The sequence below is a fragment of the Barbus barbus genome (genome assembly GCF_936440315.1).
Source record: "Barbus barbus genome assembly, chromosome: 47".
NCBI classification, from domain to species: domain Eukaryota; kingdom Metazoa; phylum Chordata; class Actinopteri; order Cypriniformes; family Cyprinidae; genus Barbus; species Barbus barbus.
In genome coordinates, this window is record NC_136725.1 from 10,960,995 (window position 1) to 10,985,790 (window position 24,796).

At 36.0% G+C, this 24,796-nt stretch overlaps 1 protein-coding gene across 1 annotated transcript in view; it reads right to left on the bottom strand.

Moving 5' to 3' along the window:
- Positions 1-5,122: 5,122 nt before the first annotated feature.
- LOC306865530 (FRAS1-related extracellular matrix protein 2-like) overlaps positions 5,123-24,796 on the bottom strand; it is a gene marked incomplete at both ends in the record, with an annotated part of 55,833 nt that continues 36,159 nt past the window's right edge. The window contains 19 exons of the mRNA XM_079410199.1: positions 5,123-5,623; positions 5,743-5,889; positions 6,669-6,856; positions 7,011-7,137; positions 7,435-7,569; positions 7,775-7,902; positions 7,999-8,025; positions 8,162-8,266; positions 9,431-9,623; positions 11,437-11,768; positions 13,156-13,287; positions 13,476-13,779; positions 14,381-14,539; positions 14,624-14,754; positions 15,008-15,190; positions 15,327-15,491; positions 18,153-18,350; positions 18,526-18,735; positions 19,254-19,403. Coding sequence (XP_079266325.1) covers positions 5,123-5,623; positions 5,743-5,889; positions 6,669-6,856; positions 7,011-7,137; positions 7,435-7,569; positions 7,775-7,902; positions 7,999-8,025; positions 8,162-8,266; positions 9,431-9,623; positions 11,437-11,768; positions 13,156-13,287; positions 13,476-13,779; positions 14,381-14,539; positions 14,624-14,754; positions 15,008-15,190; positions 15,327-15,491; positions 18,153-18,350; positions 18,526-18,735; positions 19,254-19,403 — 3,515 coding nt within the window. The remainder of the gene's footprint in view (positions 5,624-5,742; positions 5,890-6,668; positions 6,857-7,010; positions 7,138-7,434; positions 7,570-7,774; positions 7,903-7,998; positions 8,026-8,161; positions 8,267-9,430; positions 9,624-11,436; positions 11,769-13,155; positions 13,288-13,475; positions 13,780-14,380; positions 14,540-14,623; positions 14,755-15,007; positions 15,191-15,326; positions 15,492-18,152; positions 18,351-18,525; positions 18,736-19,253; positions 19,404-24,796) is intronic.

Sequence of the window (24,796 nt, forward strand, 5' to 3'; positions counted from 1 at the left end):
ACTTCCTGGGCCAGTCATGTGAGGGCTTGTGGTGAATCTGACTGGTTAGCAGACTGCAGAGAACTGTTCTCGAATAGGTTCTGTCCATTCTGTTCATAGGAGAACATCAGATTCATGTTCGGCTTTAAAGTCATTGCACTCATCTCACAGTAGACAGGATATAGTAAATGAGATATATGAAATTCTGAATATGAACTTAATAATATTTATGTGGATTCCAGCTAATGAAAAGGTTGATAGTTTAGCAAAATGAGGTCATGAATATATCACTTAGTAAATATGAAGCAAAAGCAGTAATTAAAGCATATACCACTAAGTGGCAACATAAATGGGATACAGTAAAAACATGACGTCATCTTTATGAAATACAAGGAGGAGGAGTGAGGATAACAAAAAGAAGCACCAAAGAGGAAAATATTCTAACAAGATTAAGGGTTGGACATACTATGCTGAATAAAACCTTAAAAATAATAAATAAATATGTGAGCACTGTAGTAGAGCAATCAGTACATGTTATTTGTGTTTGTCAAAAGTATACTAATGAACGAGAAATAATGAAAAATGAATTTAGAAAGATGGGAATGGATGAATTAAAGCTTAAAAATATAGTTACTTATGGATTAGAGTTTATTTCTTTACTCAAGAGAACAGAGCTGATTAAAGTCCGTGTAAAGTGATATTAAAATATGCGTTCTGAGTTTTTCACACAACAGAAAAATGTGTTATTAACCACCCAGCCAAATTTGAATGATAAAAAACCCCGCCAAGTAACTAAAATATCTTTGAAAAATAAGCAGGACTCTGCTCTCAAACGCTGGGGGCGTGTCCGCTGCGCTGAAGCCACGCCCACTCGCGGGAAGCGGCAGTCTCTCTCAACTGTTAAATACGCTACAACTGAATGGATGCTACTGATACTACCTCTAGTAGCTTAATTGGATTTACAGCCATACATGTTTGAGCATGCAAGTTCATTATTTAATTGTAGATTGGCAAACACCACTAGAGCGCAAGCTCCGGTGCGCTTTGAAAGAAGAGAAAGCGTTTCTAGATGCGAATTACGAACGCTCCATGTTTTAAATTGTATGTATTCTGCCACATATTGATGTCTCTGGGCTAAGAACCAGGTGTCCGTTCACCCTAGAACCGTCCCTGCCTAGAATCTCTATATCTAACATCACAGACATACTAAGAACTTTACCTCTCAACAGTTACGACTTCATGCAGCGCCGCACAGATCTATCGCCGAGAGCAGCCGCTTGCAGTCGGACTCTTTCTGCTCCTGGTAGTGATGCTCTCGCGGTGTTTGTATCACAGATGAAGTGAATAACATGCAATATTTGTCAAATGCACGGACGTTTCAGAAATGTTTTCATGAGCAACAGAAAACCTTTTTATATACTGCTTAATACAGGGCCATCTGCTCAAGAATAAAGTTCAACATAAACATATACTATTTAAATCCCAATAAAGTGGGGTGTATATTTGCTTTTATCAGTTTTTTTATTAAATGTAACTCAATATAACATTGTGACTGTACAGTAAAAAAGCTTTTACTGTTCTAAAAACAGATTTGTGAGCAGTATTTTTTTTATTATTATGCAAAAATTATACAAGGGTTTGTACAAGCAAGTACAAAAACAAATAAACATTCATAAGAATAAGTGTAACAATTCATGGCAGGGGTACAATTACAACAATTTTAACAAAAAGCATCTTTCATCTTCCTTGAAACCGGGCCTCGGTTTCTTTTTTCTATATTCTATCTACGTTTTCTTAAAAAAAAAAAAAACAACTTGCGTGTACTGCGTTAGGCTAATCGAGACTTGTCATAGCACTTGCATGTTGTTGCTCTTTTGTTGGTTTTGATTGCATCCATTGTCCTCATTTGTAAGTCGCAAAGTGTCTGCTAAATGTAAATATAAATAAATGGCCTGGTACAAAATGCAAAATTTCTTAATAACACAAGAGACAAGCATCATAACATAAGGGGAAAAACAATTACTTGGGGTTTTCAGCAAGATTAAGATTTTCTATTAAAATTACAGAGGTTTAAGGCATTCTTTTTCTTCATTCGTTTCAGCGACAAAAAGTCTAATGACAGTTCTTTGTGAAATAGCCTAGAAATTTGGAAGAATTTTCAGAAATCTTGTGTCAATTGCTAAATCATGTGTTTCATCTTTCAAAAATAAACCAAATAATACATTTTCAGTTAAAACAGGTAAATCTTTACAAAAAAGCTTGGTGTTTTGAGCTTCCCATGTTAGTTTCTTCTTGTAAATCGACTGCTGTTGTATTCATAATTTGTTTTTGAACGCCATTAAAAAGCCATATATGGGTACATATTGCGTTTTAATACAGTTCTATCAAATAAAGTGGTTTTATTCCAAGGCCCAGTTTTATGGTGGGGCCACTCTCTGACCACAACAGTGGACAAAGGATTGCTACATTTTGATTGGATCTTGGTGGACTAACACAAAGAAACTATCCAATGCCATCAGATGCTAGACACCTCTTGGAGGGCAAGTAGACCTATCAAGCCTGGGAAGGACAGGCCTTCTTATTGGTCCACATGCAGTTTCTGCCTTTCACCCATTTAGAGACTAATTCTTAAAGTTTTGGCATGTGACCACCATAAACATTCCTTAGGACCTCTGGATGTAGCAGCAGTGGGTGAAGCAGAGAGAGATCACAAAGATCCATTCGTAACTAAGTTTTTTAAACCTTAAAACTGATGCAAACTAACCTACATCAAATCCATTTTACACTTACTCAGAGTATTCTCAGTGACAGATGTGAGATGTCTAGTGCCACATCTTACACACATTTAGCTGTTAACGGACAAACTCTGGTAGTGGTATGGAAAATGAGAAATGCATTGGTAAAGACATTAAAAAAAACTTTAAGGACAATTTGGAGACTTCTAACTGTGTGTGTCCTCTCTGATACCAGCAGCCAATCACAGCTCTGAAATGGAAAAGCGCTAGATTGTAATCTCTTCCCCATCATAAAGGGATAAATGTACCCTTCTAACAGACACTACTTCTGAGTCTCATGTGAGACAATACACAGCATTCTGAGTCTCCCATCCAGAGAGACAGTAACAGGTGCACCATGCTCCGAGTCTCCAGCTTTTGAGGCAGCAACAGATTCAACCACATTTTGAGTTTTAAGCCTGTGAGGAAAGAGACTTTACCAAAAAGAATGACCAAATTTTGAGTCTCTTGCCTAGAGAACCTTAAGCGTGTTCTAGATTTTAGGACCCTTCGGTGTTCCAGGAGATCAGCATCCAACAGCGCTTCATATTCGACAGACTCACATGACTTCACAACTATGAACTAACTACAACTGAACAAACACATTTTCAGCAGTTAAAAGACATTCAAATATTTAAAGTCTCAAGACTTGGTTTATTTTGTGCTTCAAGGCCCATTACATAAAATGCGTTTAGCACTGTAAATATTTAGGAGTGAACCATGTACAAAAAACACAATATCTCACCATAAATACGATTTCAAACAAAGAGTATTTAATTGTGCCCAAAATGTCGTGCTCATGTTTGTTAACCTGTGAATATGGAAACAATCCACTGATTTTATTGCATAGCACATTTCTTTTTAAATATATTCATCAGCCTGATGAGGAATATATTTGTCGGGAAGTGAAGTGGATTTGACGATAGGATGCTGAATTTCATGGATGCGTAAACATTGATGCATCTAATGACAGTGAAGACAACAAAAATGTTATAGCTGATACACCAGTGTCAGTGGAGTGAATCTGGTCTGGTCTGGTCTGGTCTGGTCTGGTCTGCCCCCCCATCTCCAATAGACAGTCAAACACAAATGTGGAAATCTGAGGAATTTCCTGCATCACAGTTTTTCCCTTATTTTAAAACGACACTCAGACTGCAATATTTAATACATGCGGTTCTCATGAATACTAACACTTAAATTATAACAAGTAATAAAAACAGCAGCAAGAGTTGAAATTTGACAACATTTGACAGACTGGATGTAAACTTTGTGACAACAACTATTTGACTGTGATATGAAATGCATATTCAGCATTTCTCCATTAAAAGCTTGGCACTTGCTGTTAAAAACCAGCATATCTGTGAAACACACTGAGCAATTGAGGAAACGTCATATTCTCCAAAGACATCACACATATCCCAAAATACAGTAGCCAATACTGTAATACAAGCAAATATTTAACACTTGAGATAAATAAAGGTGAAACACACAATACAGGTGTCAGTGTCGTGATCAGTTCATTTGAATGCACCACGTGACCCATAAGAAATGACTTAAACATTATCAAACTTACTTTTCCTTTCAGAATCTTCTCATCTTTCTTTCATCTGGTGTTACTCAGTGTTCAAAGTGACAGCATGAGATTATGAGATTTTTTTTAATTGATCTTTCATACACTTTGTATAGAATGTGCCATGAAAAAAATTGTATTCACAACTAATGAAAGGTTAAAAAAAAAAAAAAGTCAGTACAACAACAACAACAATAATAATAATAATAATAATAATCTTTCTTGAAAAAGATGCCAAACTTCAATTATTATTATTTCTTACATGAAAAGTTTTTTTTTTAAACAATGAGTGGCCCTTCTTTATTTTATTGTTATTATTACTTTTACTTTTATTATTACTACTACTATTATTCTATTTAATATTTTAGTTTGGATTCAAAAAAATTAATTTTGGAATTTAATGGAACTAAAATGGAACCAAATGAAATCTTGTTTCTAAATCAATATATCCACTGGCATAAAAAAAAAATATTAAAATGGTTAATATTTAAAGAATGAATTAAGTTTGTTCGTTCTTTCTAGTCTGCGTCCAAAAAAGTGGGTAGGGCACTATTGGGACCCCTGAGAACTTTGAACACTGGGTAAACCTAAACAATTCATTATTGGACAAGCAAAAATTCAGTTACAACATAAAACGTCATTTAAAATAATTTCTTTGGGCTGGTGATGAACTGGTATGTGAGTTCTCCGTAAGATAAAACCTGTCAGAGGCACTTGTTTAAAACAAAGAAAAGAAAACAAATTGATCCCATGTATGACTAAGGAGAACAGTAGAGTCTCCAAGTAGTCTATTAGTCCTTCACACCTCTGAGCTGTCACCATTATCAAGGCTACTTCTAACTATAACAGGCTGCAGGCTGGACGAGACTCTTGGGGCCTTTTTCACAGGTGTCCGCCTTGAGCAAACCATCAGTGCCAACACTATAACCACGAGGACGGTGAGAAGCAGTCCCATGACGGCTCCTGCCACAGTCACCGCGTCCTCTTCCACACCTCGTACACTGAGCTCCCGTGGAGACAGTCCGTCTGCGAACAGCTCCTCCCCAGATGCAGAGTGCCGACGGCTGCGGTCCAGAGCGATATGCATGATATTCGTTCCTCGGTTGTTCTCGGGTCCGATTTCCTCTGCCAGGACCGGGACTTCTCTGTTGGACCGTCTGTAGCGTCCTCTGGCCTCGGCTGGTACAAGGTCACCTGATGTTATTGAGTGGTACTCTGCACTTCGCTTGCCAATGCCACGCTTGTCTTTTGAACGCACAATGTAGATGGTGTGAATGAACCACTCCCTTCCTACTGTCACCTAAAGACCAGAAGGATAATAGAGGATTTGAGTTGACCTTGTAAATGTCAAGAATCCAGAACAGGATGTCACTGTATATATTCATACCATAACTAATAAACCATCAAAAAAGATTAGACCTGGAAAAGAGGAGTGGAATCCAGCCTGAATCCGTCAGATCCTGGCTGCTTCACCAGAGAGAGGGCAGAGGGGTCATCTATAGCCAGCAGGGCCTTGAAACTCACATCCCCAAAACTCTTGGCCTGAGTCTCTGGCTGGGCTTTGTCCTAGAGGCAAGGTGGAGTCATGGGACCATTTTCAAATGGGACTTTTTTTTTTTCAAACAAACATCACAGGAAATTTTAGAAACGGTTCTTAACAGACCGCTTAAATAAATTGTTAAATGGAGTGCTGTCAAATTAATTAATCGCATCCAAAAGTTTCTGTTTACATAATATGTGTGTGTACTGTGTATATTTATACACTATATTGCCAAAAGTATTGGGTCACCCCTAGAAGGGGGTGACCCAATACTTTTGGCAATATAGTGTATGTATATATAAATACACACACATACATGTTTACATTTAAGAAATATTTATAATATAAATTACACACATATACATATATATATATATATATGTGTATGGATAAATATACACAGTATCCACATATATAATTAATTTTTATATATTATTCTTGAGTATTGATTTGACAGCACTGATATATATATATATATATATATATATATATATATATATATATATATATATATATATATATATATATATATATATAAAAAATGTAATTAAATTTTTAAAAATAATATATTGTCAAATAAAATAGAAATATATTTGCATAAGTTTTATTTAGAAGACTTACAGTATACATTGTTATTTTAGTATTATTTATATACAATTGTAACTTATTTTAATTTCAGTTAGCTGCCAACATTTACAATTTTGTAATAAAGTTTTTTCAAATATTTTAATTCTATTTTATTTCAACTTTATTTCATTTAACAATCAGTTTTAGTTAACATTAACAACACCGCTAACATACTCACAATAATTTTGAATCTGTACAGCAGGGATGGAGAGTCTGCAAGGCATCCAAACTCAGACTTGGCGGGGTTGTATTTAGGAACATATCCATCAGCGCCGGTGCACAGATACACCTTCTCAATGTTACAGTAGAACGAGCCACCCAAGTCATGCACAGGGTCCACCATCACCCGTCCATAGATTGTGTCACCTTGAAGAGAAAAAGCTCAGTGTCAGCATAACACTGAACAGGAAATGTAAATTTTAGACTATTAAAAAAATGACAAACTAATTAGATCATTTGACTTGTATTCAATCACACAGCCTCTTGAACTGATTAAGTTAGGTGTTCCAGTAAGACGAACCCTCAGAGAAAGCTGCATCACTCTCTTGACCGAAGCCCATAGATCCATCTGACAACCACAACGCCTTCTTAGACAACAGGAACATCTGTGTGTTCAGATTGAACTCCACCGCGACAGGGTCACTCACCTAAAGAAAGCAAACACAATAATACTTCTTTACAAGAGCCTCAGGTTGAACTGATAAGATATGTCACAAATAAATATTTCATTCTGATATACAAGCAACTGATTAATTCTAAAATACAAAATATATATTATTTATAACACACACCATAGAGCCTGTTTGCATTTTTCTAATTTAATACACTTTTTTTCTATTACAAATTCTATTATGAACAAGTAGAAAGAACATTTGAAATAAAAAGCTTGAATTTGAAAATTTATTTAACTTTTGCTTTATTGACAGAATATTTTTCTAGTTTACCTGCTGAAAGCGGATATCAAGATCAAAAGTAACCGGCTCTCTAGGGTTGCAGACTGGAGGAATGGTGTACTCCACATTCATCGCTGCTGTACAGGGAATCAACTTCACTGTGTATGTGCCTGAATAATCACGAACCTGCAGGTCACAGACACACAGGCATACAAGTTTAACATCACATTAGTTGTTTTACATTCATTTTTCTCAAATGGTTTTGCTTTAGCACACAGCTTTTACATTGGCCATAAATTGGCGACTCAACACCGCCAGAACTTTTTAAATCACAAAAAGTAAACAGAAATGTCCTTAAAACCACAAAGTGGGACAAGAGAGATCAACTCACTGCAAAGTCTGAAATGAACATCCATTGCTGGACAGGCTGGCTGTAGGTCGGCTCAGTTCTAACCAGAGTGAGGTTAAAGGTCAAGCCTGGGTGGTCTGCACTCAATACAATGGACTTCACAGGGGATGCTGGGTAATCAGGTAAGATAGCAAGTTAATTTAATCAAGTCAAGGCATTTGTTCTATAAACCGTTTAAGAAGAAATATATGATATTTAGATTTTACCTGCAGTCTTCAGACCCCTCAAATTTGCTGCTGGAAATAAGTCAAAAAGTTTGTTCATCTTCAAAAAATTAATCTTTCCTTCTATAAATGTTGATGTATTTATCAATATTAATATAATTAATAAAATGATAATTAATACGATTTCAGAGATGCCAAAATGTACCAGAATGTGCTGCTACAAACAACCCCCTGAAGCGAGCTTCTGTGCGGAAGTTCACCACAAGCCTCCCCTGCTCATTAATTCTCATGCTGGTTGGATATAAAGCTCCTGCAGAGAAAACATGCCCAACGTGATAATCTTTTCATTTTAAATATTGTATGACTTCTTCCCATTTAAAGTTCCAGTTTCCACATCCTGAACTAGTTCTGTAATCCTCTAAATGTTCACGTGATATCTTCTCAAGAATATGAGAATTTGGCAGAGATGTGCTCCCCTATTTTATATTCATAGAAAAGGCGCTGATTGCCCTGATTTAACTTTTATTAAACATTTATAACAGAAGGGAGAATAGAATTCAAAAATAGAGAAATTCTGGCCAATTAACATCAACACTCCTAAAATTGAGGAAAAAGTAATTTAAGAGATGCAATAAACATATTTAAAGCAGTAACGCTTTACAAGTACCACTTTTTAACATAAGTCAATGCATTAGCTTACACTAACCAACTAACATATATTTAATAAAGCATTTATCAATCTTTATTAAAGGGATAGTTCACCCAAAAATGAAAGTTCTGTCATTAATTACTCACCCTCATTTCATTCCAAACCCGCAAGATTTTCATCCATTATCTGAACACAAATTACGATATTTTTGACGAAATCCAGGAGCTTTCTGACCCTGCATAGACAGCAATGTAACTACCACGTTCAAGGCCCAGAAAGGTAGTAAGGACATTGTTAAAATAGCCAATGTGGCATCAGTGGTTCAACCTTAATTCTATGAAACTACAAATGAAACAAAATAACAAACTTATTAAACAATTCTTCTCTTCCCTGTCACTCGGGACACATTTTTACAATATCCTGACTACCTTTCTGGGCCTCGAAAATGGTAGTTGTGTTGCTGTCTATGCAGGGTCAGAAAGCTCTCAGATTTCATCAATAATATCTTAATCTGTTTTCTGAAGACGAACAAAGATGATGGAACGACATGATGGTGAGTAATTAATGACAGAATTTTCATTTTTGGATGAACTATACCTCAAATGTTAGTAAAAATATAATTGTTCATTGTTGATGTTAGTTCAGTGCATTAGCTAATGTTAAATACATCTTTGGATAAAAAAAAAAAATCTAGCATTTAAAACTTGAATTATTATTTTTTTAATTATATTATTTTTCCTCATCATGTGGGGCATAAAACATCCCCTAATTAAGGAATCACCTATTTTATTTATTTATTTTTTAACACATAAATTCACAACTTGCCTTGCAGTTCTGCCTGTGGAGGGCTACCGACTCCATCCCTCCATAAGATGGCAGTGTCATACACAAAGGTAAGCCGCAGCTCAGAATGCAGGTCGAAGTGTTGCCAACCTCCTGCTCCCACAGGGGAATGAAACACATAAGAGACGTGGAGAGGAACTCGCAGGGTCACGTATGACTGCACCAGGTTCAGCACCTTTCAAAAACACATTCAAATGATATTTAAGATAAATAGCAACGAATACTGCAAAAAGACTTTTTAAGATTCAAAAAAAGAGCCCAATTCTCCACTAGAGGTTGCTACTAATCAGCACTGGCTGTTAGTCAAAGTAAAGTTCATCAATAAGCCAAGATGCGTTTTGTCAGAGGAAGAGATTAGCTGTCTCAAAGCATAATCTGTTTTGATTGAATGAAACATTTGCTAATTTACATAGTCAATTATAATCAAAATACCAGGCTATAAAAATGTGCTCCTCAGTAATGAGGCCGGTCTGAACACCTGCTGGACTGGGTTTAATCAAGGCGAGAAAAATCCCCATGAACATTGTCAAATTCCCATCCTGAGGGAGAGAAGATCCAGGCTTTTCATATTCAACCGGCTCCGTTCAATATCCTCAGCAGGAACCGAGCACGTCCTTTAGATGAAGTGTTTTGAATTCATGTCTCGTTTTACGGAGCTATTGCAGACTTTAAGGCTTATTTTTGTAATAACAGATCATTCAGACATTTAGACGCTAGATTAGGAGGGGGAGCCATTTAAGCAAGACCTCAAACTCTGAAATGAATGAATACAAAATCTCAACGGGTTATGAAGTCAATCTCCTCCTCTACTGAGAACAATCAGGAGTGTGACAGAAATAAACCCCAAAGAGAGCTATGGATGTCACGAAGTACTGTGCATAGCAATAGAGGAAAACAAAGAAAAAGTCCTAAGGAAGAAACCTACCTATGGAGATGTGCGTTTATGGAGAGGTGTTAATCAAGTTTAAACATGCTAGTTCCCACTCTATACATGGTCTATAGTAGAGCAGATGACTTTTACCAAACACATACAATGAAGCAAGTAAAGGAAATGGGCTAAATCCACACCAAATTCTCATTTTCTGCTTAAATCAGATGTCCTTTTAAATTAGGCATATTTTGCTCCTTGACTTTGCATTATACAGATGTCATTATAGCTTTTAATTTATTTTAAATTAACATTAATTTTGCATCATTCTGTGTAATACTTAATATAGTGTAGTTCTTTCTTTTTTTATGGCAAGCCAAACTTGCAGTTATCTGTGCAATGTTGAGTTAGATTGAATTAATATCAATATTATATTGATTATTAATTATATTATATAATATGAATTAATATTAATATTGTGAAACAAAATTACAATTTAAGATAAATCTTTTTCTATTTGAATATATTTAAAATGTAATTTATTCTTATGATGGCAAAGCTGAATTTTTATCATCATTACTCCAGTCTTCAGTGTCACATGATCCTTCAGAAATCAATCTGATATGCTGCTTTGCTACTCAAGAAACATTTCTTATTTTTATTAATGTTAAAAAAGTTCTGCTACTTAATTTTGTGGAAACGATATTTTCTTCCATCCAGGATTCTTTGAATAATCAAAAGAACATTATTTATTTAAAATAGAAATCTTTTGTAACATTATAGATGTTATAGATGTCTTTCCTGTCACTTTAATGCCACCTTGTTGAATAATTAATATAATAATAACTGACGCCCAATCTTGTGAACGACATGTGAGGGGAAAAAAATTCCAATTTGGGCCACTTTTACAATGTGAACTCATCTTAATGGAGTTTTGCTATGATCTGGCTAAAACTATAAATGACAAATGAGATAAATGAGGAATCAGAATATCTATTATCTTCTCAAACAGGAATCTTTTTTTGTGCGTTCTTTTAGCTCTAGGACAAGAACAGTTGCAATTTATGAACCACTAATCATTACAATTCAGAGGATTCTAAAAGTGGCGGCGACGTCTCACCTGCCCATCTGTTCCGATCGTTCCTCCGCAGTCTGTGAGCAGCTCAGACATGTCATAATAACTCACAAACTCCCACAGACAGGCCTCCAAGTTCAGGTTCCTGTAGAAGCGTAGAGTGGCCTGGCCTCTGAGGACAGGGCTGTACTGATACGGCAGAGTCTCACCGACACTCTCGATATTCCGGGTGGCCTTGGTTAGAAATCCATGGCGTGTGGACACCTCATTAAAGTCCAGCAGATTGGAGCACCTGTGGTTTCCCACACGAGTGCCATCGGGGCTCAGAGTCAGCTCGAAATTGGACAGTGCACGAGTGGACACCACAGGAAGCATGCCTGGAGCACACCGCATAGAAAATAAATGACAGTTAACATACTAAAATCACTTTCATAATATTGCATCGGTTAAGATGAATGTCACTCTACTAAAAATAAGCTATAGCACTGAAATGCGCATCTGAAAAAGAAAAATCTAAATCTTATGAGATTTAGAAGCATTACCTGACACTATTTAAAGCTATAGTTCACCCTGAAATGACAAATGTTGTTATTATTTTCTCACTATGTTCCTGTATGATGTTATTATTTACTTTAAATATAAAAAGGACGTATTTTGAAGAATGTGCATGCTTCTCTTTTCTAACAAATCAGCAATCAAAACAACTAAAAATACCATAAAAGTAATTAATTTGACTTTTATGAACTATTTTCCTTTTGCTTTAATACCATATGCACAAATTTAGTTATGAAACACATTTTTGTCATGACAACTCTTGGAAGGATTGGCATGGTAATGTACATTACAATGTTAATCTGTTTGGTCTTGGCGGAATAGATCTGCTATGCTACTGCTAAGTACCGAGACTTGCTACTGCCAATACATCCACAACATGCTCCTGTGAGCATGTAAGAAATACTGATGCTGCACATATAACATGATCACCCTGTAGCAGATCTATACAGGTGGAGCTGGGGAAGGTGGAGGGTTTCTGCAGTATTTTTTCTGAATGTCGAGCTTATTGCTACCAATACAGGAGAGAACCAATCAGCTGTGACATGTGATAATGAGATTGAGTTAGACCTATCGGACTGCACCATCTAGAGTTTCATGCCAGAACTTTGGATTAGAACCTACAGTATACTTAAATGTTAGCGCAAATGTGATTTGAGAGCTACTGCAGACAGGACGATTTTCCCTTATTAAGGTCTTAAATTTTCATCCTTTCCTTACACAAAGCTACCATGTGGTTTCAGAAGTTTAGGAATGTAGTTTATGAGTTATATGGGCTACTTTTATAGTGTTGTTTTGGACCATCTAAAAAACTGATGATTTTGATTGGTTAGGAAGGTAAAATTAATGCAACCATATTTAGTCAAATGGCCTAGATTTCTGGCGTGAAACTAGTGACTTTCCCACAAAATACTTTAAAATACTTTGCAACCTTCTATTATTTTCTTCCCAGAAAATCATTTTGATGGAAGACAAACATGATTTTGATGGAAAATGTTGTTGGCAAATGTGTGACATGACACTTCATGTATCATTCAGACTTTGATTTAGGCTTTTGAAGAGAGCTGAAATATTTAGTTTTGACAGCAAATAACGCATAAATCCTACAAGAATACCAGCTTTTTTCCCAAGGGGATATGTAAGAGGAGTTTCTCTCAGAGGGGCTGAACTAAGCAAACAACCTGGCAGCCAGAGGGGAAATAATTCTCTCACCGTCTATGTGGGGCATGCTGACAGTAAGCTTGACGAGATTGGCATATTCAGGGTCTTCAGCGCCTGTATAACGCACTTTGGCAGAAAAGGGCTCAGCACCTACTGTGCCCAATTTACGTGGCTGGCACATCCCTGCCCAGGAACATCAAAGACATGAAACATTACTTCAAGCATATTACCACCTACTGACAGTCTAATTCCACATTGCAAATGGCATATTATAACCAGAAATTTAGGAAGAGCATAATGTTCTTTGGTGCCGCTATACAAAGCAAAGCATTTTTATATGATTCCACTTAATGTGATGGTTTCGGGCTCACCTTCTTCCATGCTAATAGACACAATGGGGCTGCTCAGTTCCAGCCCTTCATCTCCATTAGAATTCACGGCACGGGCCGCGCACTGCACTCTAGAACCCGCTTGGAAGTAAATGGAGTCTAGGGTGATCATCTTGGAGGAAGTAAAGAAGGTATCAAAGTCAGCCTCTCTCATGGGGCTGGTGACGCCATCCGGACCACTGGGGGCGCTTATGAGCCATCGGTAACGAGTCAGTGTATCGTTGATGCGTTCACTAATGCAGATGGAGCCTGTTTTGTCATAGTCGGGATATTTGAGATTGCAAGCCTGGATAAGTCAAGAGAATTAAACAAGGACAAGAAAGAAAATCTGACAATGAAAACTACATTTTAAAATACAAAATTCAATTAGATTCACTGTTATATGTTAACTATAATACAATATAATATAATAGTACAGGAATATGGCAATCATTGAATACTATGGTGCACATATCAGACTACCACAGTTTTACCATCACTGTTCTGTGATATCATCACAGTACTTCCTCACAACAAACTTCTGCACACAACAGACGCCTGTTTAATCATTTATCACAGGAAACAACATGGAGGATTTGAAAGATTAAACATTGTTTGTGTTTCTTGCACTCTTTCTCAAGTCCTGATGGTTTAAGAAAAGCACAATCACTGTGAAGTCTCCATTACTACATTTTTTATAGCTTAAGATTTGAAAAATCATAATATTATAATGTATAATCTTATAATATATCTTATCTTTTTCATTCACTTGTACTTCAAGGACCCATTAAAAACTTGATAAAAACCACCACATAATTAGCATTAAAAATGTATTTAAAATTAATATATAAATGACGCTGCTCACAAGGGAAATATTTCTCACTGACTTTTTCTTCTGACAAACATACCGTGACGCAGACGACAGGGTATCCAGCGGGTGGGTGAGCATTTTCTTTGGTTCTTCTGACATCATCGTAATGCAGCAGTGACACAACATGAGGCAGTGAAGGGAACGTGACGTCAGCCATACTGTTGGTCTCCTCAATGTACACTATTGCTTTAGTCACCTGCCAACATGAGAGACATAGTTTTTCAAGTTACATAAACTGCATATTAATTTCCAGATACGTACCACATGGAACATTTCTTACCTGGATTTCAGCAACCATGTTCTCGTCTGGTTTCAGATGGACAGTGAAGGCCTCTCTCATCTCTCTTACACCATCAAACAAAACCTCCACTTCCACTACATGCTCGATCTCACCAGCTTTAAATTCAACATCTGTGCACACACACACACACAAAATATATGATTACATCCACTAAAAGATAAACACATACTAACGTTTCTTCTCCTAAATGCTTCCACACCTGATTGCATTTGTCATTTGCATCCTGAACTCTATATAACCTGATGTAGACAGGAAATGCATGCATGTGGAAGCAGCTTGAGCCACCTGCCAATCTACAAAGTATAATTAGATACGGCATATTCAAAATGCAAATGAACCCGTTCTGGCCTCCAGAAGCCTTACCGAAGGAGATGGGATGATAGTCTTCTCCAGATATGGCAGAGCCGTCTTTCGTGTGCACCCTCACCAGGGACACTTTCGAAGCGTCTCCCGTCCTGCGGATAGGGATCTTCACCAACGTCATCTGCCCCGACTCTTTTGGCTCACTAACACTGAACTTTGTCTCAGCAAACTTGATGATGGGCTCTGAGAGAGGAAGATGAGAAGACATATGAGAATTGAGGAGTTTTTGTTCATTAAAACATTCTTAGCCAAAAGAGAATCGGTTTAGTGAGTTTACAGAAGTTTGATCCAAATTCTAGAAATCTGAATTCTTTCTTACTGTCAGAGTTGTCCTTGATCTTGATGAGCGTTTCATTCTGGTTGCCTATGGAAGCTCCATACGGAGAGTCACTCTTCGCGCTCCCCAGAACCAGCCTCAGTTCCTCCTCCTCCTCATGAATCGAATCATCCACCAGCTTCAGCACACAGGGTTTTTCAGACTCACCTGGGGACCAAAACATGGAGACCAAAGACTGAACGAAAAAAATAATCCACCTCAACGTTTATGTATTATTAAAAAAATTCATTGAAAAAGTAAAATTGACAACGCTGTGCGATTAAACAAAGCATGACCTCCTTTTTGGACAAATGTTTATGTCACTTGAATGGCAGATATCAAGTGAAGTTTGTGATTTTTACCTGTTTAACTTGTTCATTCATCATTTCTTTGTAGATTCATCCATTCCTTTGTTGGATTGTTCATTTATTCAGTTGTATTTTCCCCATTCCATATCCAAGCTTAGACAATCATCACTCGAATATTTTACTTGTGTGTGTGATTTTTTAACTGATTAACTTAAGTTTAATTCACTCACATACAGTGCCTTACGAATGTATTCATACCCCTTCATTTTTTTCATATTTTGTTATGTTGCTGCCTCATGATAAACTGCTTTAAATTACTTTACATTACAAAGTAATTACACTCCATACACCATATTGACAAAGCAAAAACAGAATTGTCACAACTTCGTAAATTTATTAAAAATAAAAAACTCAAATAAGTACATTGCATAAGTATTCATACCCTTAACTAAATATTTAGCTGAAGCACCTTTACAGCCTCAAGTCTTTTTTGTTTGATGCGACAAGCTTTGCTCATCAACATTTGGCAATTATCTGCCATTTGTCTCCTCACCTCTTCACCTCTCAAGCTCTGTCAGGCTGGATGGGGGCAGACAAACATTTTCAGGTTTCTCCAGAAATATTTGATTGGGTTCAAGTCCAGGCTGTGGCTAGGCCACTCAAAGACATTCACAGCGTTGTCTGTAAGCCACTCTTGCTGTGTGCTTAGAGTCACTGTCCTGTTGGAAGGTCTGGACTGGGTTTTCATTAAGGCTCTCTCAATATTTTGGTGCACTGAGTTTTTCTTCTACTCTGATGAGTCTCTCAGTCCCTGCTGCTGAGGCTGCTACCAGCATACTTTACTTTTGGGATGGTACTCTGCAGGTGATGAGCAGAGCTGGTTTCCTTCAAACATGACACTTAGAATTGAGGTTCATCAGACCAGATAATATTATCTCTCACAGTCTGAGGGTCCTTTAGGTGCTTTTTTGTAAAATGTAAAAAGTAAAAGTGTTTTCTTTTGTCTTCACTGAGGAGAGGATTGAGTTTCGCCACACCGCCATAAAGCCCAGATCGGTGGAGTGTTGCAGTGATGTTTGTCCTTGTGTAGATATTTAATCCTTCTCCACATATGATCATGGAGCTCAACTAGAGTGACCATCAGGTTCTTCATCACCACTCTAACCAAAGCCCTTCTCCATTAGTTGCTCAGTTTGGCCAGGAGGCCAGCTCTAGGAAGAATCCTGGTTGTTTCAAACTTCTTCCATTAAGGGTAACAGAGACTACATGCTTCTGTGACCTTTCAATGAAGCAGAATTTTTTTTCTGAACTCTTCCCCAGATGTGTGGCTTGACGCAAACCTGTTTCTGAGCTCTACAGACTGTTCTTTTGACCCCAGGGCTTGGTTTTTGCTCTGATATGCATTATCAGCTGTTGGACCTTTTATTAAGACGTGTATGCCTTTCCAAATCAAACCCATTCAATTGAATTTGCCACAGGTTACCTTCACTCAAAGTCTAGTAACGCCTACAAACAATATGAATGCTCCTGAGCTAAATTCCAACTTTCCCAGATAAGAGTGTGAGTACTTATGCAATGGAATCAAGTTTTTGAATTTTAATAAATTTGCAAAGATGTTAAAAACCTTATTTTTTGCTTTACCATTATAGTGTATGGAGTGTAGATTGATGTGGAAAAAAGCAGTTTAATTTAAAGCAGTTTAACATAAGGCAGAAACATAAAATGTGAAAAAAATTAAGATGAATACTTTTGCAAGGCACTGTATTTGTTAGTTTATTCGTTTCTTCAGTCATTAATTTCTATGTACAATCATTCATTTAGTTGTTTATTCGACTTTTTATCCTTCATTTCTTTGTACATTTATTTGTGTTCATTCTTTTGTTCAGTTATATTCCCCCAATGCACATCCAAACTTACAAAATTAACTATAACTTAAGTGTGAAATGTTTTTAAACAGTCAATTCAAGTTTAATTCACTCAACTACTTGTTAGTTCATTTGTTCATTCATTTATTTATTTGTTGATTTATAAATTCATTAATTCATTTATCGGTCCATCGTTGCCTTGTTTGTTCATTAATTTATTATTAATTTGCTTGCTTATCAATTCATTTGTTTCTTGTGTCCTTTCATTCATTCATTTAATTGTTTTGTCCATTGATTCATGCATTCCTTCATTCATTTGTTCATTGATTTATTAATTAGTTCATCATGTTTGTTCGTTCATTCATTAATCTGTTCATTGTTGGTTTATTTGTTCATTCATTCTTTAATTCATTTGTTCTTTGTTCATAGTTTGTTTGTTCATTCATTAATTTCATTTGTTTGCTTATTAATTCATGCTTTCATTCATTTATTAACTTGTTCATTGTTGGTTAGTTTGTTCATTAATCTATTTATTAATTCGTTCATTCATTCATTTCATGTGTTTCTTTAATAATTTATTCCTTTTCTGCTTCCCTCATTTGTTCATTCATTCATTTCTTCCTTCCATTTCCCATCTTAAGTAAAAGGTTATTTACCGGGCAAGAAAGCTACGATGGATGTGTCAGTATTGGGTCTCTCGTCAAAGTCGGACACCACCTGTGCAGAGCCCTGCCGGGTGTAGCAGCGTACAGTGGACTTGTGTCTGATGTCTCCGCTGCGGTGTACCACAGCAGTTATGTGACCTTCACTCTCCTCTGCAGTCATCACAGCCTGTTTAAACTCCACTTTTGGCACTGAGGAAAGAGAACAAACAAATCCAAACGCTCTAATATAACAGTCTACCTCAACATCAAGAACAAAAACTAGTAATAATTGGGTCATTCATGCTGTGGGTGACAGCAAAGTCTATGAATGAGCGTATGCATATGTCACAGTCACAATTTTGTTAGAAAACTGTGAAATACTCACAGTCTGAAATGGAGTCATTGATAAAGATCGTGACTTTCGCTGGCTCTCCCAGAATTCCACTGGAAGGCATCCGGAGAATAAGCTCAAATCTTTCTGTCCCTTCCAGAACAGGCTGGCCTAGGTCATCCAGGATGGTGACCTGGACCGTCTGCACACTCACGCCCGGTGCAAACTCCAAGTTTTTGCTGATTCCCACATAGTCCACCCCCGCTAGCAGATGAACACAGAAAAAAGGCTAAAAGGTCAGAGAGAGGTCAGACGATGTACAATATAGAGCTTACTGCTTCAGTTTGGGTTGACTGCATAGAGAACTCGGATGAAGAGAATTTTTTTTTTAATTTCAGTTTTGCTGAGAGCTCCAAGCTGCATTTTTGATGCCACATGTCACTTGTTCAAGGACTTAGCTGTAACATTCAATAATGCTAGCTTATAAATCTCACACTGATGAAATAACCTCGGCCATTCTAGTTTATTTGCAGGGGGGGGAAAGAAAGAGACAACATTTTAAAAGAAGAGGACATTTTTATTCATTTATTTTTTATTAATTTGTAGTAGTTATATTTTCCAAAACAAGTCAGGATTTCTCTACCCAAAAAAAGCTTAATATTTTCTTTCATTAGCCATTAATTGAAATTAATTCTATATCTTATTGTATGAAATGAGTAACAGTACTGGTTGAGGATGGGAAAAAGGATGGATTATTGTGAAAATCAAATGGTATCACACACCGTCAGCAGAAACCGGGTCCGTTTTGCGGGACCTCACAGTGACCGTAGCTTTTTTAGAAAGATCTGTCCCTGTCCTCCACACACGGACTTCAACGTGGCCGTCGCTCTCATCGACATTATACTCCTGATTGTCAAAATAGAACACAGGAGCTGTGGGGGAAAACAAGCCAAAAAGATAAACAAACTTCCATGAATAATGAATTTCAATTAATTGATTTTACAGTCATTTGTAATCACTAAAATACAAAAATGGTTTATTTACTGAACATTATCCTGTTATTCTTCTTTATTTAATTGCCATGTTAAATTCTCATTTATGTTTAACACTATAGTGTTTTCTTACAATATTCCTTTATCATAACTAACCAGAACTTTTGAACTTTTAAACATAACTTCCTTCTTTTGAAGGATATGAAAATATGTAAGCCTGCAAAATCAATTCGCAGTTACACAAGTGCAATGTAAAACCAGTTTAAAAAGTATTTTATAGCAGGACATAACTAAGAAAAAGTTTTATTCATTACGGAATGTTAATGAATTTTCCAGCCATGACCTTTAAGATTTTATTAATTCAAGTGGTATTTTCAGATGTATATTCCATGACCACAGGAACCCTGTTAATTGCAGATATTGAAATTATAATATATGTACCAACCCTCGAAATCAACCTTCCTCCTCCTTTTTTAGTCTTCTCTGACACACAAGAACACGGTTACATTTAATTGTAACAGTAGAGAAAAACCCTTGAATAAATCATGTACTGAATAATAAAATCAACTTCCTACCAAGCTGTATGACAGCTAAAACCAGCTCTGTCTCATAAACACCAGCTTCACCATGACTGAACAGCGGACGCCGGTTTCTATGACAACAAACTGACACCTTGTATGGAAGTTTGTGTTTTTCTCACCCGTGGCGTCTAAGAGCAGAGGTCCCTGGGAGAGGGATTCAACAGCTGTCATCTCACATTATCTACAGGAAGCCACTTACAAAGAAATGCCTGTAACCTCTCTGTTCAGAACACACTCCAAACATAAGATCAGGTCGCAAATTGCAGGGTTTAATCTGAATAGATTCCTCTTTAATCAGCATACAAGGTATAAATACCAATGATACTTGGCCTGAACTAAGATTTTGCGGATGTTTCTGTATGTCTCTGGCAACTAACAGACCAAAACTATTTTTTTATAGCCACAGTGTAATAAAAAATCATTTTCATAATTGAAACAAAAGGTAAAATATAAATATCAAATTAAAATTTGAAATGTTGACTTGGCAAGTAAAAAGACTATAAAATAATTGAAATAAAATTTTTGCCATTGAATAAAGGTTATTGTGACTTTTTAACTCAATTCAGATTTTTTTTCCCCCTCGCAATTATCTCATAATGACTTTTTTTCTCAGAATTGCATGATATAAAGTCTGAATCATGTGAAAAATTGCATGTTATAAAGTGAGATATAATTTGAGATATAAACTTGCAATTCTGACTATATCAGAATTGTGAGAAAAAAGTCTGAATTCCAAGGAAATAAGTCAGAATGGCAATTTGTATCTCACAATTCTGACTTTTTCTCAATTGCGAGTTTATATAACGCACTTCTGAGATAAAAAATAATGATTACCTTTTTATTTTTTATTTAGTGACCGAAACAGGCTTCCAACTACACAGAAATATAAAGAAAAATGACAAAAGTACTAAAACTACAATTAAAGTGACAGAAAACTTAACTGAAAATATAAAAATAATAGCTATTATTATTACATTTACGCATTTAGCAGACGCTTTTATCCAATGCGACTCACATTGCATTCAAGTTACAGGTTTTTTTACATTTTATCAGCTCTTGCTTTCCCTGGGAATCGAACCCATGACTTTGGCGTTGCTAGCGCCATGCTCTACTATTTGAGCTACATGAAAGCTATGAATTATTTATTAATTCATATATATTATTAGAAATTATTTAGTTAAATTGTATTAATAGATACTATAATAATACTAAATACTACTACTAATAACACAAACTTTAAACATACTAATCCCACATTTTTCTAACCCACTATTATTAGAGACAAAAATATGCAATTATCAGTCATTTCTGTACATCAGTGCTTGAATATTTAAAACACTGATATTAAGATGGTGAATCCTTCCCAATTCCTCTCAATTGCCCAAGAAAAAGGTACTAAAGTACTGTGAGTGATTTCAAGGGTTTTGCTATTTGGTTGCTAAGGCATTCTGAACATTTGTTGCCATGTTGTTGCAAGGTGAATTCTTACTGGATCAAGTCTCTAAAACATTCTGGTCCCTGGATACAGCTTGAGACATTTTTGAAAACACAAACATTGTAATAAAATAGAAAGTATAATAATCATGGTTAAGATGTTTTAAAATGATTCAATTGTTGAGAACGAGGGGAAGCATAAAAAAAGAATTAGTGTGTTGAAATATTCACAGCCGCATGAGACGAAGGGTGAAGCTGAAGGTTAAAGGCCCTCAGGGTAAAATCTCATGCTGCATTATATTTGGAGACACAGGCAGAAGCTTCAAGCAAACTCATTTCAGGACTTATCACAGCATACATGAACTGTGCTGAATCATCCGAGCGTTATCATACTCGGCAGGGCTAATGAGGGATGATTCATGCGCAAAGCAGATGAATGATGGCATCTGCACCACAGAGAGCAAACTTGCAAAAGATTCAATTTGATGAAGATACAATTAGACAAAGCTGCAAATGATCAAGTCCATATGGATATAGGCACACGGGGATAATTCATATCCAGGTGTCCAAACAAACAGTTTCGATTAGACCACCACACTGTTAGATTCATATTCCAGCTATCAAAAGTAGCTTGTGTTCATACAAAACATTCATTATATTGGCAAATATTTGCGGCTATCTCCCCAGAGATGTCCCGTTCCAATCAAAACCTCAGCAAGTCACGTCTATTTCCGGGAGCCTGTTCTCGGCCACAAGCCTGTCAGAGCTTTTTAAAGCTTCAGGTGACGGATAAAAAGTCTGTGTGTTCTCCGATTCTGGAAACTCATGTTTGAACTCGCTAGCGCGTCTGTCAGCAGCATGGAGTGCGGATGGGTTTATGCAGTTTTGACAGCTTTTTTGAAACATCTTTCAGAAAACAAAGTAGGAAAAGGAGGTGGGAAGCATTGAGACTTGTGCAGTATTTAGTTGTATCTGTCAAAAACTGAAGCTATTTTTACACTTCAAGGGAAAATAAGATTAGAAATTATTGTTAACTAGGAACTGATTCTGAAAAGAGACATCAAAAATGTGTTTTTGGCATGTAGAATATTTCTTTGTGACATTCTTGCATATTAAGCATTGCTGAGCTGTGGGATTTGAAGTGAAAGCATGGACTGCTCCTCATTATTGTAGATCAATAGATTCTATTTCCAGAAATTAAACTATAATAAAATAATAGCTCTTTTTTTCTATTGGACTATTTTACCATAATCAATAAGCATAAACAGTTATGCATTTTTATTTTATTTGTTTTTTTTATTTCTTATAGGTTTTATTGATTCTCTATTGAAATGTTTCAGTTTTAACATGACCCCCTGTTTTTTTAATTATTTAAAACCACTCATTGTTTTTATCTAGAGAAAAACTACTCTATTAAATTACGTTAAGTGAAAGTCTGTTCAATTACAAATGCACAAACACACACACACTTTCAAAAGTATTTGAAAGAAGTCTCTTATGCTTTATTTATTTGGTCAAAAACAGTAACAACAGTAATATTGTGAAATATTATTACAATTTAAAATACCCATTTTGAATATATTTTAAAATGCGATTTATCTTCAGTGTCACATGATCCTTCAGAAATCCTAAAACCTCAAAAGCCAAGACAACTATAAAACGACTGTTATATTTTCCAAAAAAAGAACAACATAAACTACAATAACACGTAGTGCACATGTGTGAACACTGGTCCACTATCTGTGCATTAAAGTAAGTATTGATTTAGTCTGGAGCTACACAGGTGGTTTTCTAATGCAGGCTTCAACAGCACTGATTTAGTACTGACAGATTTATGTGAGCAATAATAGCTGTGTGTAATTAAATGACAGCACAGGAAACAGCACAAAGCATTTCTTCAAACAGCTGGCTCTCTGATGCTGCAGATACTGCTTGACACAGAACAACATTTTAGCTCAGTGTGCAGCAGTTCTTGATGATCTGCATGGGTTTGGTGTGCATCACGCCACGCTCTGATATCGATGCCTGTGAAAGCTAATGCATGAGGGGGTACGTAATGTGAATGTAATACTCATTGACAGTCAGTGCATGCCGAGTTGTGTGCTAATATTTGAGTTTCTCTAGACATAAACATTTGTTGTTCTCAGACTATGAACATCTGTCAAACAGACGCACATGCTGTCAGGCATTAATTTGAAACTAAAGACAGATGTCTCTGTAGATATACTTCCTTCAAACAGTTACGTACACCACATTTTCTCACATTCTCCTCCTACACCTAGGGCTACACTATCATACAAATGATGCAGAGCAGAAAGCATCATGTCCAACATCAGTCTCTGGCTCTTGAATGGTCTCAGCCTTAGGCGGCACACATATGGACCTCTCACAGTCCATTCACACACCATCTAATGCATATTGCACACAAAACAGAGGTTTTCCAAACAACTGTTTTCAACATTGATAATAATAATAACAAAAGGTTTCCTGAGCAGCAAATCAGCATATTATGATGATTTCTGATGGATCATGTGGCACTGAAGTCTGCTGAAAATTCAGCTTCAACGTCACAGGAAAAATTAAACAAAATTATTTAATTATTTTAATATATTAAAAAAGAAATCCGTTATTTTAAATTGCAATAATATTTCACAATATTATAATTTTTACTTTATTTTTGAACAAACAAATGCACAGGAAATATGAGACTTCCGAAAACAAATCTTACATTTTTTTATGTTACTGTGTATTACTCAGAGAGCAAATCAATATTGTGGATACAATTTTTGAAGTGTGCGATTTATCTGAAATTTTTCTTTTTTAAGCACATTTGTTTATATGGGATCTAGTTAATGCATTTCAAAAGCTTAAAATAATATAATATAATATATCTAACACCTGACAGTAAGCAGATGTACTGCAGATGAGCAAATGCTCTAAAATATATTATATTTGATGAACAAAGTTGAAAAGAACAGCATTTATTCGTAATATAAATCTTTTTTAACCTTATAAATATGTACTGTCACTTTTGCATAAATACTGTCAAGTTAATGCATCTTTATTGAACTATATTTTATTTAACAAAAATCACATACAATGAAAATAGCAGAAAATGTGTGTAGAATTTCCAGTGTTTTCAAGATAACCTTTAACAAACACCGCTGGAATCTTTGAATTATTTTTCCTATGCAAATATATTTATAAAGTAAAATCAATTTCCGTAACCCTGGCCCAAATGGCACATAAAAACAAAAACTATGAATGGTAATTTTTACATATAAATCAGGTGGTCTCTTCCTTTTAAAGGAGCCAGAA